Source organism: Pteropus medius, unplaced genomic scaffold (assembly GCF_902729225.1).
Source record: "Pteropus medius unplaced genomic scaffold, Ma_sr-lr_union100, whole genome shotgun sequence".
NCBI lineage: Eukaryota > Metazoa > Chordata > Mammalia > Chiroptera > Pteropodidae > Pteropus > Pteropus medius.
In genome coordinates this window covers 10373975-10389510 of record NW_024347790.1, presented here as the reverse complement: position 1 = coordinate 10389510, position 15536 = coordinate 10373975, and the positions used below count along the sequence as shown (strand labels likewise).

The 15536-nt window shown below is 41.5% G+C and overlaps 1 protein-coding gene across 5 annotated transcripts in view; it reads right to left on the bottom strand.

The window, feature by feature from the left end:
* PDSS1 (decaprenyl diphosphate synthase subunit 1) overlaps positions 1 to 15536 on the bottom strand; it is a 38931-nt gene that overhangs the window by 12556 nt on the left and 10839 nt on the right. For 3 of the 5 annotated variants that reach the window (XR_005656048.1, XM_039877610.1, XM_039877613.1), the window contains exons 5-7: positions 7411 to 7552; positions 4557 to 4668; positions 4354 to 4463 (exon numbers count right to left, since the gene is read on the bottom strand). Coding sequence is in view for 4 of the 5 variants with exons in the window: in XM_039877610.1 (XP_039733544.1) it covers positions 4354 to 4463; positions 4557 to 4668; positions 7411 to 7552 (364 nt within the window). In the remaining variant the exon portion in view is untranslated. Of the gene's footprint in view, positions 1 to 4353; positions 4464 to 4556; positions 4669 to 7410; positions 7638 to 15536 lie in introns of all 5 variants that reach the window. The other 2 variants (XM_039877612.1, XM_039877611.1) reach the window with 2 other exon arrangements.

Genomic DNA, 15536 nt, shown 5'->3' with positions numbered 1-15536 from the left:
CTCACTTTTTGCCAACACCATTTCTCATCTATCAGATCGGCAAAAATTTAAGTCTTATGACACAGCTAGTGAGGCTGTGGGGAAGGAGGCAAGACACGCTCACGAACTGCTGATGGGAGTGGTGGAAACGCTGAACGGTGCAGACCCTGAGGGGAGAACTTCGGTCGTATCTAACACAACCACATCTACAGTTACCTTGAACTATACTCTAACACCGCAAACATACGTGTACATATGGTTAGCTGCCGTGGCGGGACTTGTCACTGCGAACGACCGGAAACCTTAAACGCCACGTATGGGAGTGGGGAGTAAACCATGGCAGGCGGCGGCGCTGCTTGAAAAATGAGGGAGATTCTACAGACCGACATGGAATGATGTCCATAGCATACTATTATATTAAAAGCGAGGTACAAAAGCAGGACGAGCAAGACGTATCACAGCACACTACTTTTGGTTGTAAGAAAGAAGGGGAAGTAACATGCGTGTGTCTTACTAGTTTGTGTCAAAAGAAAAGGGAAGAAGGAACCATAAGCTAATGAGAGCGGCTACTTTCAGGGTAAAGGGCATGAGGGGCGGTTCACCATTCTGTGCAGGTCTGACCTTGGGAGCTATGTTAATGTTTTACTCAAAACAACAGTAACCTCAAAACCAAAATAAAACGAGGTCAACGAGAATGAGAGGGAACCCCTAAAATGGAATGAAAAAGCACCTTACTATATTTCAAATAGCAACCACACTGAAATGAGGGAGAAAGGTAACATCCGAACACAGAAATTTGACTGTATTATCCCCAGACTTTAGACAAAAGGAACTGCAAACAAATACTGAACTCTAGCTACAAGGTTTGTTTTTTGAGAGATGTGAGTTATCAAGTTTTAAGTTCCTGTGGTATATTCTAGGATTAAGCAAATATGTTGTTGTGGGAAATGGGGGCCAGGTTTCGCACTGTAGGGGACGGGAGTTACAAATAGGGAACCGCAGAATGCTGGAATAAATCATGAATCCTGTGGTGTCTGATGGATTTGGAGCAATCAGTATGGTTTTGAATAAATATGGATGGCTATACAAAGACAGATATCCACATATCCACATATGTGTATTACACAGACATACAGTTCCTAGCTCTGGCCATTGAGAGGGCCTAGAAACAGTGACAGAAGCGCCTGGATTTTGGTTTCTAAATACTATTTTCCACCCAAAGGAACCAGAGCTCCTTGGAGAAATGGTGGGTCCCAGTGCTGGGACAGACCGGAAGAGCCTGCCTGGGAGAAAGAAGTGCAGGAAAACGGTAGGGGTACCTTACCAGGGAGGACACAGGAGCCAGGCTAAAGGGCCTTCCCCATTGGTCAGATACAGAACAAGTGAGCATTAAAATAAGTAACAAAGGGCTATAATCCACAGACTAAAATAAGAATCCAGGAGTCCGTAGAGACGACATCTTCCTGAAAACGGGATACTAACTCTACTGTAGAAGTGTGATGTAGAAGGAATGACGGAATTTAAAAACCTGTTGATTGGCAGCTGGCATAGTAATAACTGCCTCAGGAGAGAATCATAAATCAATGCTAAAACCAGAGAGTGAAGGTTCGATGAGAAACAGAATATTTACATTCTCTCAAAATGCCTCCCCCAAACAGAGAAAAATAGTAACTTGAAAGTGCAGAAAGCTGGCGGACACCACCCTAATCAGGTGACCAGTGACCACCACCAGTAAGAGGATACAGGAACTGTTCCAGAATGAAAGAGACTAAAGAGTCATGACAAGTAAATGTAACATGAGGTCATGGCTTGGCTCTTGGGCCTGAAAAAAATCGTCTCCCTTTGTTATAACAGTATTAGGACAACTAAGCAAAATATGAATGAGCTCCATCTGTAGATTATCATAACCGAAAAATAGAGTGTTCTGCAAATATGACCCACAAAACAAAATTCTGCGGTGGCACTCTGTATCTTTGAAAAACAAAGTAATAGGAAGATAGGTCACAGACAGCACTGGAGAGAATATAAATTCAGAAAAAAAAAAATGAATGCAGCATTACCATACCCAGCTATGGGTTCAAATCCCAGCTCAGCCACTGTCAGACTGAAAACATTGGATGGGCCACCAGACCTCTTAAGTCTCATTCCCATTAGATTTTCTGGGGGAATAAGCTGTGGCCTTCACTGGTAAGCTACAGAATTTATTCTGCATGACTATGTATATAGTCAATCATCTTATAAGATTACTTCTATTTTAATATCAATCAGTGTCACAAAACAATCCTAGACAGCCCTCTCTTAGATTTTAATACTATTTCCACCAAAATACAATGAGGTGTTAAAAAGGCACAGGAACGAGGGGTAGAAATGGTGTCCTTAGCAGAATGAATTTATAAGCTGCTAAATTTCCTTCAAATTCTCTAACATCATGGAATTCCATTAGTTCTTCTGTAATAATTCTCATGTTTAAATTCTCCTTAATCCCTCTGTTTGGCATCTGTAATTTGCCTTTAATGCATTCTTTTGGAGCCTACATATCTTTGCATCTTAAATACCAGAACTACATAAAAATAGCCATTTTGAATAAATAACACCTCTGGAATAGTTCTACCCATAGGCACTTAAAAATAGAAACTTTTATTCAGAGAGCTCACACTAGGATTTTGCTTTATTATTCTAACAGCGGTGGAGTTTAGGAATAAATCCCGTGGAGGTGGTAGCTCTGGGATGATGCCAGCATGCCTCCTAGTGGACAGCATAACACCTTTCCTTTTTCATAGGGGTCCAGCCCTGTTAATATTCACATCCTCTCTTAATTTGCTAATCTGTGAAGAATAAAGGTATTCCTTAGAAATAAATACGCGTGCTATAATGTCTTTGGCTTCCTAAGCAGAGGACAATGACTGCAATGAAGCCTTTCCTTGATGGCTCAAGTCCATTTCCTTGGCCCTTTCAAAGAGTTCTGTCACTGAGTGTTCAGGCCCTAGCAGCTGTGTTGCTGCCCTGTGCCTGTGGGGTGTCTGCTTTATGTGGACAAAGACTCACAGAGTCTCTAGTTCCAATGGCCCTTCTACCTGCCAGTGCTTCTAACTGTAGTCTCAAGGGGCTGAAATCATCAATGAGTTTCGCCAAACACACTAGGGCGTCTTACTTATGAAGCTGGATCTGGATCTTCATGGAAATTTACTGAAACAGCTTTATGGCACCCATTTTAAACAGGTCATTCTTTTAGTCGGCACTCCAGTGTCTATCATATTTTCACCCGCTTCTTTTTCTTAAAAACTTGTAATTTCTTGGAAATAAAAAATTATAGCCCTTTCAATAAAGACAAAAGTAGCCGAAATCGTGGCCAGCACGTTCTACATAATTCACATTCCTTAGGGTTTCAATTAAGTCTTTTTTAGGAAGAATATGTTGTCCTCGTTCTTTTCTGGCTCACAATTATACATTTCTTGACACTTTTAAAAATAGACACTGTTGGCAAGGGACTTTTTCACCTGAGAGGCCTTGAGAAAAAGCTCTCCTTAACTGTAATTATGTTAAGAGTGTATCATGACAGCAATTGGCATTTGCCTCTCATGGGTCTTCCTCCCTTTTGCTTTAATTACAAAGGACTATTACTTGCCCAGGTTTCATCTCGGTTACATCTGTTAGGCTGAAACGCAGTCAGATGAACAATCCTATGGAGAAAACTGTCTCTTATTTACAGGTGGCTCTGAATATCACACATTTTAGTCTATAGGTTATGAATAATGCCGATTTTCTAAAAAAGAAACGTATGTGGAGAGTGGAGGGAAGGTCAGGGAGAAAACAAGAGAAAGAAAAAGTTAAGGTTCGTACTCCCAAAGAAATAAGGTATGTACAGCCCAAACAAATATGGCCTATTTATAGTTCATGTAAATATACTGGGAGGATCTACTAATAAAAAAAGACAAAGAACACTAGTATAATCGAATACTGTAGTCAGATAGTTTCTCCTGAGTAAATGTTATATTTAAGGACACAGCACTTCATAACCTTTTAAAGGTAAAATGTCAGAAAGGATGTGTGAGACAATCGTGAGAGAAATTACGATAAATTGTTTCGTAGGTTACAGAGTTTAAATATTAGGTTGGGGGACTAAAGCTTATCTTGATTCAACTCGGGAGGAAAGATGAAAAGTGAATGATTGCATAGCAAAAGAAGATAGCAAAAATGAAAACCACAGCAGAAATTCTCCACTGTTTGGGATTAATTCCTTTCTCAATGACCTCTTGGGATTTGGGTTACTATTTTAAGGTTCTCCAGTGAAATTTTTTCTAGGATTACCTCCCTAGAAAGAGCTATGAGGCTTTTTTTTTTTTTTTAACTTGAAAAAAGACAGAACGTACATACTGCTTTACAACTGTTGGCTATCAGACTTGCAGTCTTCTTGAAAGTCTTTTCAAGGTAGTGTGCAAATCTTTCATTCTCATTTTCTTTTGATCCTAGCTGAAGAAATTCACCTATAAAGAAGGAAAGGGGTCATTTGAGACATGGTTTTATGGCCTGGCTAAATACTAAAATGGAATAAAAAAGAAAAGTCAGAATTAACCTACCACGCACCAGATCTTCAATAACTTGGGTTAAAATAGATATAACAGTTGTATTTCCAATTCGTGCCAGAGCTATAGATGCTGCAGAAAGAATTAAATCTCCAGCAAGAACAGCCTAGAAAAAAGGGATAAAAAAAAAAACCCCAACAATCTTGTAGAGAAACGTATCAGAGCAATGGTGCAAGAATAAAGTTACTTCTCAGACGACACAAACAGAATAGGAGGGAGGGGTCTTCTGGCATGTTAAGTTTTTTCCCTTTTTCTTCCTCAGTAGGATTATGTAATCATCAGTCACGGATTTGGAACACCATTTGGGCTGGCTTGGTTCTGGGAGGTTACCCAGTCTATCTGCCCACTTCAGAGCTGAAGACATGACTCCTGGGGATGGAAATGACCTTACCTTGCATCTTCGTCCCCTGGCCCCATCAAGAAGCAGCTGCCTTCAGACTAGGACCATTTGTTTTTCCCTCGAACCATCTTCTCACTACTGCCTTTACACCACCGCTTCGTCTGCCCCAATGTCCTTCCCCTTCTCCTTTGTGGAGCATTCATTTGCATAATTAGCTCAGTTGGCATCTCCCTGAGGTCCACCAGCCTCAGTCCTGTGGGAGTGCAGCACCCCTCACACACTGCTGTCTGAACTCTTCCTCAATCAGGATTTCCTATTTCCTGAACTCCTTGAGCGCTCGGTCTGGGTATTACCTCAGCTAGTACATAGCCCGCATCCCTACCCCAGCACAGCGCACAACACATGCTTTTCTTGATTAAAAACTCAACCAAGGAATCCGGGGTCCAAGTTCAAGCTCTTTGCATGATATCACACTGCCCCTCATTCCTGGACAATATATCTTTTTCATTGAATACTAGATAATCAATATTTTCCCGATATTCTTGAGATTGTGAATAGATGTCCGTATCGTATTTGCAACTAATTATAAATTATACGGAACTGAATTATATGCTGTGATCAAACACACTAATTGGCATATAGAAAGGTATGCCTAAGTGTCATGTTGTAGAGTAATTAGTTATGAATCCTAGAGTTCATAAAAATTTTAATTCACAGAAATTTCAACATAACCGCATTTTGTTTCTATTATGTCTGTTGGTTCTCTAGCATCTAAAATGAGTGGTGTTCACTATGTTTCCCAGTTAATCACCATTTTATTTAACATATATGATATCTCAATATACACATATATTTATAAAGCCATTTTGCAATTACGATATATATGTGCACACGTGTATCTGTCCATCTACGCTACATCATTACAATGCAGCTGAGGGCTTGGGTCTCTAGGCTTTTACCACCTTCTTTTACTGGCCCTGGGAATCCTGGAGGCCAGAGGCTTCCAGCGTATGGGACCAAAGCCGGCAGACTAGGGCTGGCTGGGGTGAGGGGTCAAAGGAAGGCAGCACTGGCAACGCAGGCAGGGTGACGGGGGCTCGTAGATGAGCTGCTGTGTGAATTTTTTATCATCGCCCAGTCTTTGTGGTTGAGAGGTAGAAAGGGGAGCAGACTATTAGGTGGCCTTGTGCAAGGAAGACTGTCTCACAGTTCAGAGGCAGGCAATGTACACCGGTTCTTTCACCGGCACGCAGAAAGGGGCCCCACCATGCGGCAGTCATGGAGGGGGCTGGGCAAGGAGGAGAGACCTTAATTTGTTCTCTTAATCCTCTTTCCCGACAAATGCTCGAGTAAGGCTTTGGGACAGGCCCTAAACACGAACAGCTGACTGCCAGGACACGTCATCAAAGTAGCCACGACCTCTCCACAACGAAACTGCACCCTCTCTTCACCAATTCTGATGTATGGAATTCTGTCAATAGGACACAAAATCTTTTCATCTAAAACTTGAAATAAAAACCTTGCTAATGAAATTGCAGGACTCGAGTGCACAACAAAGTCAAGGACATTAAAGCAAAACCAGCACATAAAGGTAACAATGAACGTACATTTCTTCTTTTAATAAAGGCAATTAGAAAACAGCGAGAAGCAGGTACCGTCAATATGAAGGGAAGGAGGGGAGGAGAGAGATCTTTTTCACATTAGTGTTTTGTTTGTGCTCAAAGTACGGTAGTGAGGGGTGGGGGCTGCTGAACAGCCAATGAGGTGCAGCACGGGGGTAGAGGGTGGTGAGGGGGGCTGGAAGAGAGTGGGGAGGTGGGAGGGTGCAGGGTGCGGGGGGGCAGGAGATGCTGGATCTCAAATGACCTGTACCTCTTCACTCCTATTTGGTCCACTGCTTTCCTCCCTTCAACCCATGACTTAAAAGTCCTCAAACAAATTCCCTATGTCACATACCTCCTTCAAGAAACGCCAATAAAATAATGGAAATAAGCGTAAAATAGATATATATATAAATCAATCCCAATTACAGTGCCTCTATTTCAAAAGGTAAAAATTTTCATTGTAAAATAGTATCCCTTTAAATTTTTTTTTTAAAGTTCTATTTACGTTATTTTTAAAAAAGTTTTATGACACTCTCACACATGGTGGTCAATAAATGATTAAGGAATTAAACTGAATCTGAGTAAAATCCGAGCCTAAAAGTAAAATGTCTAATTCTTCACGAAATGTGCTTTTTGGATAACTACAGAAATCCCTTCCCTTATAACCAAAAGCGATTCTATAGAAAACTGTGAAAAAGCAGGAATACTAAGTTTTTCTACAGTATTATCTATCATCAAATATCTGTACACAGATAAGACATGAATACTATTTTGAATGTGGGAGGACCACATCTGAGGAAGCATAATTTTTTTAATGAGACAAATCTGAAAAATAAATGCAATCCAAAGTGCGTGTGATTTGATAAGAGAAATAAAATAAAAAAAAAGAAAAAAAAAAACATACCTTCTTTTCACCCCAGATCTTATTAACTGTACGTTTTCCTCTTCGAGAACTTGCATCATCAATAACGTCGTCATGAACCAGACTAGCAGTGTGGATCATTTCTGCAATTAAGGCTATGGAGCGCTGGCTGGCTTGTACATCTCTAGTTAACAGAAAGCAATGCTTTTTAACAGAGACGCCGCCTATAACCTTCTCAGCAATCATCTTGTGAAAACTGGACATCGGATCTAGGACAAAGAATTTTATTTCTCTAAGAGAAACCGTATTAACACTGGCTTCCCTACAGAGCCACTTGGAGAACATTTTTAAAAATGCACGAGATATTGTTTTATGCCAAGATTATGTTCTACGGAGACCACATTAAGAAGTAGAATTTATATGATTAACAAAAAGAAGATAAACGTCGCAGAAATCTGGCCATTAGGCTGAAGAATTATCTTTATGTCTTATAATAGTGGTGTTGGTTAGAGGATCAAGTTTATAATTAGGTTACAATTATTTCAGGGCTGGATGGGAATGACGGGTGAGCAGCATTCTGAAAAAAACTATTATTAGAGAGCCAGTGATCACTATGTTCAAAGCTTTTCATACTGTTTTAAATGTTCAGTAAGAAGACCTCAATAACCGAGACAGAATTTTTGTAAAAACTTTGTTCTGATTAGTATTGAACCTTTACATTAGAAATGTATTATTTCCCAGATTTAACACAAACTACTGGACGAATACTCTAAAGAAGATACTAAATATGAGTTTTACAGTTAAAAAGGAATTCCCTCAGTTTCTTTTTAATCATCATTATTATCACTATCATCATCTATGAGAATGAAAGTAAATTTCAAGAAAATCAAACCGGGGAAATAGTTTAGTGAATATTTTGACTTTAGACATACGCCTGACTTAAACACATGTGAACCAAATGTTTCACTTATTCCAATAGTTTACTCTTCAAATATCATCAAATTACCTCTTAAAGGGGAGAAAAGTGAGAGGGATACTAACATATGACATTTTCTTGAAAAACCTAATCTGAACATCTGTAAAAGATAGTGCTCATTCTGATTCCTTGGATCTGCCAGAAACAATGAAAAATGAAGTGTAGCTACATTAGAGATGCTGGAATTTAGCTACAAACACTAAATCAGCATGAGAGTATTTTCCGATTTTGCTTTAAATATAATTTTATAACATGATGCCTTGCCGGCCCCTCTTACCTAAGATTTTAGAACTAAACCTCGGAACCTTCCAACAGCTTCTAGCCCGGAAATTGATTGTAAAGTGCTGCTTGCTCATTATTTATTAATATAGCACAATCCTAACAGTCCTAAATACTTCCAGATCACAAAACATTCTCCCAAAAGGGAAAAAGTAAAGCAATGGAGCATAGGGACAAGTCATCCTGTAAAACCACTTTTGTAAAGGAGGAAATGGAGGGTCGGTGGCTTCTAAGAGCCTGTGCTGAGTCCCTCAGTGAGACATTCACAGATGCTATATTTAGGAAGCCTGGACCTTAAATATTTTTCAGGTAAACTTACTGGGCCCTATCTTATTTGAGTTGAATGCACAGGAAAAAGATGTAGGCTTTTTAAAGTTGTCTTTTAATACAAAGGCTATTTTCAGAGTATTCTCTCAGATGGATTTTGGTCTAATAAAATATATACTTCCTACTGGTTAGTGGTAGAATTTACCTTAAAACAGCCGGTAAGGCCTCTAGCCTTTTTCGTGCGTTCCTAACTTGGGCACCATTTCCATTATCGCAAACTATGTCAGCAGACAGGGTTCCCAGCTGGGAACTCGAAGTAAAATGACAGTGCTCACTGAGACATGAGACTTTTTTTGTAATTTGAACAACAAAGGTTTCTTAAAATATTTCTTAAAATAGACTACCTGTACATGAAAATTCCATTTGCATGATTAAATTCTCGATGGATACAAATCACAACTCTTGCTTAGAATGTTATTTGGCATTGTGAAACAGCCCCTACATGGCATAAGTACCACATTTTAGATGCTTTATAATTTTGCTTTATAATTTTATCTAATGTACTTTTTCCTATACAAGTTTAAGCTTTAATGTGTGTCAGCTTCTATCTGGAAAATACTGCCATTGCTTATACGTAGCACAGTAAATGGTGAGACAGATAGAATTTGCAGATTACAAAAAAAAAAAAAAAATCTCACACTATCTTTAAGATGAACTCTCCAAAGTGCCAAACTGAGTCATGCCTTCAAAAAGTTGGGCACCATTTCTGCTTCCTGCTGTGAAATATCAGCGACACTTTCCCAGCTTCTCTGAGAGGTGCTAAGAAAAACCAGACAGCACAAGAAAAGGAGGCCCTGCGTCTTGAAAGTTGGCTATGTCCTCTGTATTTCACACCTGCAAGAGCATGCTATGACTCAGCGAGCCCTCAGGACTTTGTTTTTCCTTCATTAAAGGAAAAATGTTATAATGAATAGTTTCAAGCATAGACCATGACTCCCCACTCTCCTTCCCACTGCCACATACTTTCACCCAGCTTGTGTGTGTGTGACATGCTGCTGAGTCAGCTCTGACTCCCAGTGACCCTATAAGTGATGCCCACAGTGCCCTGTCTCAACAGCCCTGCTCAGCTCCTGTAGACTCGTGCCTGTGGCTTCTTTTATGGAGTCAGTCCATCTCATATTTGGTCTTCCTCTTGTCCTGCTACCTTCTATTTGTTCTTTTCCAAAGAACTCTGCCTTCTCATGATGTGCCCCAAGTAGGACAGCTTCAGTTTTGTCATTTTTGCCTCCAGTGACGTTTCAGGCTTAGTTTGCTCTAGGATCCACTTGTCCATCTTTCTGGAGGTCCAAGGTATCCATAGAGCTCTCCTCCAACTCCATATTTCAAATGAATTGATATTTTCCCCATCGGCCTTCTTCACTGCTCCCACATCCGTGCATAGTAATTGGGAATGAGGGTGTGGATGGCCTTAGCCTTGGTCTCTGATGATCCATCTTTGCGCTCAGAGATCTGTCCTAATTCTTCTGTTGCTGCCCCTCTGAGTCTCAGCCTTCTCTTGATTTCTTGGCTTCGGTCTCCATTTGAATGGATGACTGAACCAACATAAGCAAAATCTTTAAGAATTTCGGTGTCTCTACTGTCTGTGTTAAAGTCATGTATTTTTTCTGTAGTCATGACTTTTGTCATCTTGATGTTCGAATGCCGTCCTGCTTTGCCGCTTTCTTCTTTCCCTTTTATCAGAAGTCGTTTCAAAATATTGCTATTTTCTACCAGTGAGAGGGTGTCATCTGCATATATTAAGTTCTTGACATTTCTTCCATCAATTTTCACTCCTTCTTCCTCTAAGTCTAGCCCAGTTTTTCATACATGTTGTGTACAAATTAAACAAATAGGGAGATAAAATGCATCCTCGTCTGACACTTTTGCCTACAGGAAGCCATTCTGTCTCTCCGTATTCTGTCCTGACAGTGGCTTGCTGTCCACAGTACAGGTCACGCATCAGGACAATCAAGTCCTGAGGCACGTCCGGTCCTTTCAGAGCAACCCAGAGCTTTTCAGGATCCATGCAAAGGCTTAACAGAGTCTATAAAACACACTAATTTGAAATTCTTTGGAGCACCAGTATCCAGTGAGTGCTCGCAATTTGATCTCGAGTGCCTCTTCCCTTTCTGCATGGAGCTTGAACATCCAGCGTTTCCTGCTCTATATAAGGTCGAAGCCTCTGTTGCATCACCTCAAGTGTCACTTTACTTGCGTGGGAAATTAGAGCACCCAGTTTACATGCGATTTTAAAAAAAAGCAAAACTTTCCTCCCTATTCATACCAACACATAATGTGACATCTGACACAAATTACAAGTAAACCGCAGTGTGGGAAAATTATATCTAAAAAGAAAATCAAATCTTAGCAATGGATTACCTTGGTTCAGAACAAATCAGAGGAAAATAATAAATCAAAACAGTACATGTGGTTTCATTTTAATAATAGAGACAGTGAAACTTCTATTCCCAAATCTAAAGGTTGTGTAATGAACAGAGTCCTCAAATGGTATACAGAAGACTCTACTTCTATTTCGAAATGTTCTTCTGTTTGTCTCTTCTGACAATTCTAAAAATAAGTGTTTCACTTTGCTTGTTAGAACTCTGAGAAGCTTAACGTTTCTTAAATATCTATCCCTGGTCCACCATATTGAAATCAATACCCTTGAAAATGCAGACCGAGGCCTCAGATATGCTGAATCCGAATCTCTAATGGCGGGACTCAGGTACCTGCATTTTTAAATAGCATGTCAGGTGATTCTTGATGCACAAAGTCTGGGGAATATCACTGTTTAGTGGGGGGTATTCATTTTGATTTACTGTCAGCCAAAATAGAAGCTTTTCCTAAGGGTTTTGGTACAAGCTCAGCCTTTGCTGATCCACTGCTGCATTGTCTGTAAGCTGTGGGCAAATGGAAGGAGAGTCTGTCCTACCCTAAAAGTGACCTGAAACTTGGGGCATCAGTTCAGAGGTCTTGTGCTAATGACCCTCCCAAGTCTCTTCATAGCCTGAGAACAGAAAGGCTGACTTGCTCTGAACAACACAATCATGGGAGGGCGATACTTCTTTTCTCTTATCCTCTGCATCATCATGAGTTTTAAGGGACGTAAATAGAACTCCATCAGTTTGGTACTGAAGAAGCTCTCTACTGAAATTGCAAATGAAGTCTCTCGCTCTCTCTGCCTTGCTATAGAAAATTCTCAGGATGCGAATCACATTTCCTAGTTGTTCCCTGCTAGGAGTACACATATTCGAGTTTTCAGTATGCTCAACAAATAGCCATTCAGACTCAGATAGATTTTATCTTTATCTTCCACTGACTTGACTTGCTACAAGTTTGGGTACTTCAATTACTGAGACTGGGGAATGTCCTCTGATTTACCCTTTCGTCGGCTCCGTCAGATCCAGAGGGAGAGAGAAGCCCCCCAGGCCCACTCCCTGCACTGAGGCGATACGATGTGCTGATGGGGTTCGCGTTGGCTTCCTGTGGCTGCTGTGACAAATTACCACAAACTTAGTGGTTTAAAACAACAGACATTCCCTCACAGTTCTGGAGGCCAGAAGTCTAAAAACAGTGTTACTGGGCTGAAATCAAAGTGTCAGCTGGCTGTACCTGCTCTGGAGGCTCCAGGGGAAAATCCTTTCCTCACCTCTTCTAGCTTCTGGTAGCTGTCAGCAGGCTTTGGCTTATGGCCACATCACTCCAATCTTTAAGACCGCCATCTTCCAAGCTCTCTGCTCCATCTTCACGTCGCCTTCTCTGTGTGAGCCAACCTCCCTCTGCCTCCCTCTTATTGAAGTATGTGCGACTGCATTTCGGGGCCGTCAGATAATCCAGGATAATCTCCCCATTTCAAGATGCTTAATCACATTTTTACTTTTGGCCGTAGAGTGTAACACTGACAGGTTCTAAAGATTACGATGTGGATATAACTTTTCAGCCTCACCCCGTTTCTTACTTCACTAGCCTGTTCTGTTGGTACTCAAATGTTTCCTTCTCAGTGATCTGGTTTTTGAAATTACTTGATTTTATCGCACCTGTCTAAAATCTTGTTTGTCCTCATTATGGATGCTACTTTAAAGAGTCTCACCTTCCACAGTGGCATTCGGGTTGAATGCGTGGAACTGAAGGAGTTCTTGAGAATCGCACACTCTCTGCCTCTCATCTTTGTCCTCCTATTTCCATTTCCCGGCCTGTCTCTGGCCACTGCAATCTTGTTCCCTCTTCCCCTTTTCCTTACTGGCACGCCGGGGATGCTACTGACATGAACGGCAAAGGTGCCTTCCATCTAAGGAAGAGCAGAGTGTAGGAGGGGTGTCTGTGAGCTCAAACTAGCTTAGCAGGTCATTACCTTTGGTCACCAGATGAACCCAAATGAGCACGTCAGGCTCGGGGTGAAGTCTGTCTCTTTGGTGAGAACAGCGTTTTCAAACTTGACCCCAATAATCGTGAATTTATTAGCAGTTCTGACATTGAGAGAAAAGAACTGACATCCAAGAGCAGCGGTTCCTGTATAGTTTCAGATTTATCTTCAGACAAAACAATGCCTGCAAAGCTGCGTCATATGAGATGCATGGTTCACGCTACTGTTTATTTTCTGCCCACCGAAGTTACCCTGAAGACGTGTGGAACCTTTGGATACGTGGCGAGGAGCCCACCATGACGACACCTTGGATCTGCAGCATATCCAGGCTGGCTTTGTATAGGGCTTTCCTTACGGGATCCAGGCTACTGCAGAATAATGCAGCATTCGCTTTGTTCCAGCTGGGCATGGCTAACGGAGTGTAGAAGCTGATTCCTTCGGTGAAGGAATCTGCCTCATCCTGGCATGTGGGGGCTGGAAGAGCGTGCACGCGGCATATCAAATGCCCTACGGCCCTCCTGCTCTCACTGAGGTTCTCCTTATGCTCGGGTTTGACCTCACCAATGAAATGGAAGACCATCTGGTGATCCAAATCTCCTCCACCTCAGCAGGTGTGCCTTCTTACAGACTTTCCTTCAAGATCCATTTTACTAAGTATGGACATGTCAAAAGTGCCACCTCCTAGGTTAAGGACAAAACATTTCTTTTGACACCAACTTTCCTGCCTATCCTGTAAAGAGCTGCAGCAGTAGCTGGCTCAGTGATGTGGAACACACGGAAACCAGGATGGTTCTAGGAATCATTCGAGTGAGCTGGTGCTGCAATGACTGTTTTGTTACAGGCTTTTGTAAGTCTCTTTGTCCTTATGAGAACCATAAAAGTTAACTCCTCTGAAGATAAGGTTTTTATCACGCTTGGATTCTTGACCTATTATCTAATGTGAAAACTGCATTTTATAATCTGTATCATCTAATTGAATGTCTGGCTCTGTAAACTGAATGAGTGAGATTCAATACCCTTTGATTATTTGCATAATCGAGATCAACGGATCTGTACGCAATATCTCTTGAGTAGCCCTGTTAACCTGGCCAGTGGCAATATCTGTGCTGGAAGAGAGCCATGCACGGACAGATGGTGCCAAGGTCAATAAGAGTCAATCCCTTCAATGAGGTTGCTGAGCGAGATAAGTCTGGATTATTTGAGAAAGATTAGACACTCTCTCTGTGTTGTACTCAATGAGTAGAGAAATTTTATAGACATCTATTGACTCTAAGGCTTCGTTTTGATCCAGATTCTTTGATAAAGTCAGCCCTGACCTACTCAATGTGGGCTAGTTTGGGTTTTGCTGAACTCTGTTGTAGGTGGGGTTTTTGGGAAGCAGACTGAGGCTGAAAGTATAGGATGTCCCATGAGGAGTGCCCTTGGGATCAACGCCTGATGGGGGCAGAGGAGGAAACAGGCCTGAGCAGCAGGAGAAGTATCCACAACAGAGGTCTACCCACAGCTGCAGGCCCCCCCTGGTGCGCTGTGGAACGAGAATGGCCCTTCACTCAAGTCCCTCGACGCAGGCTGACTTGAGAGGGGCACGGCCTCAGGTGAGAGGAATTTCTGCCACTGAGGCCATCTTTTGAGGGACTGAGAACCAAAGGCTCTCTACCAACAATGCCTGGCACAGCAGCTGGGACAAAGGGTCCTTCACTGAAGGAGGATCTGAGCATGGGTCTCAGAATCCACAACTCTGTTTTCTGGACCTTTCAAGTCTGAGTCATCAAGTCTGAATGTTGTGTGTGTTCCTACCTCACTCACCCAGGTGGGGCTTAAACTTTTGGGGGCTTAAACTTTGGGGGCCATAACTTTTGGGGGCTTAAACTTTTGGGGGCCATATTACCCTTCAAGAATATATTATAAGCTATGTATACTCTTCTCCAGAAAAATGCAAATACGCAAAGAGCACACAATTCTAATGGGCCCATGGACCCCATAACTCTCATGAACCTTAGGTTAAGAAGTCCCAGGAAAATGATCTAACAGGGAACATTTAATGGACGACCAAAAAAGCTTAACGAAGGAAAAAGAAAAATCAAAAAAGCAGTTTCTCCTCTCTAGTTCCTCAGGGATCAGATCTACTGTTTTCTGCAACCCCCTCAGCATTACTGTCCACCTATTAAACACACATCTCACAAGCACGAAGACGGCGTCTAATAGAAGCCCTTAAACTTTGATCGTCAAGTGATAAAGCGGACC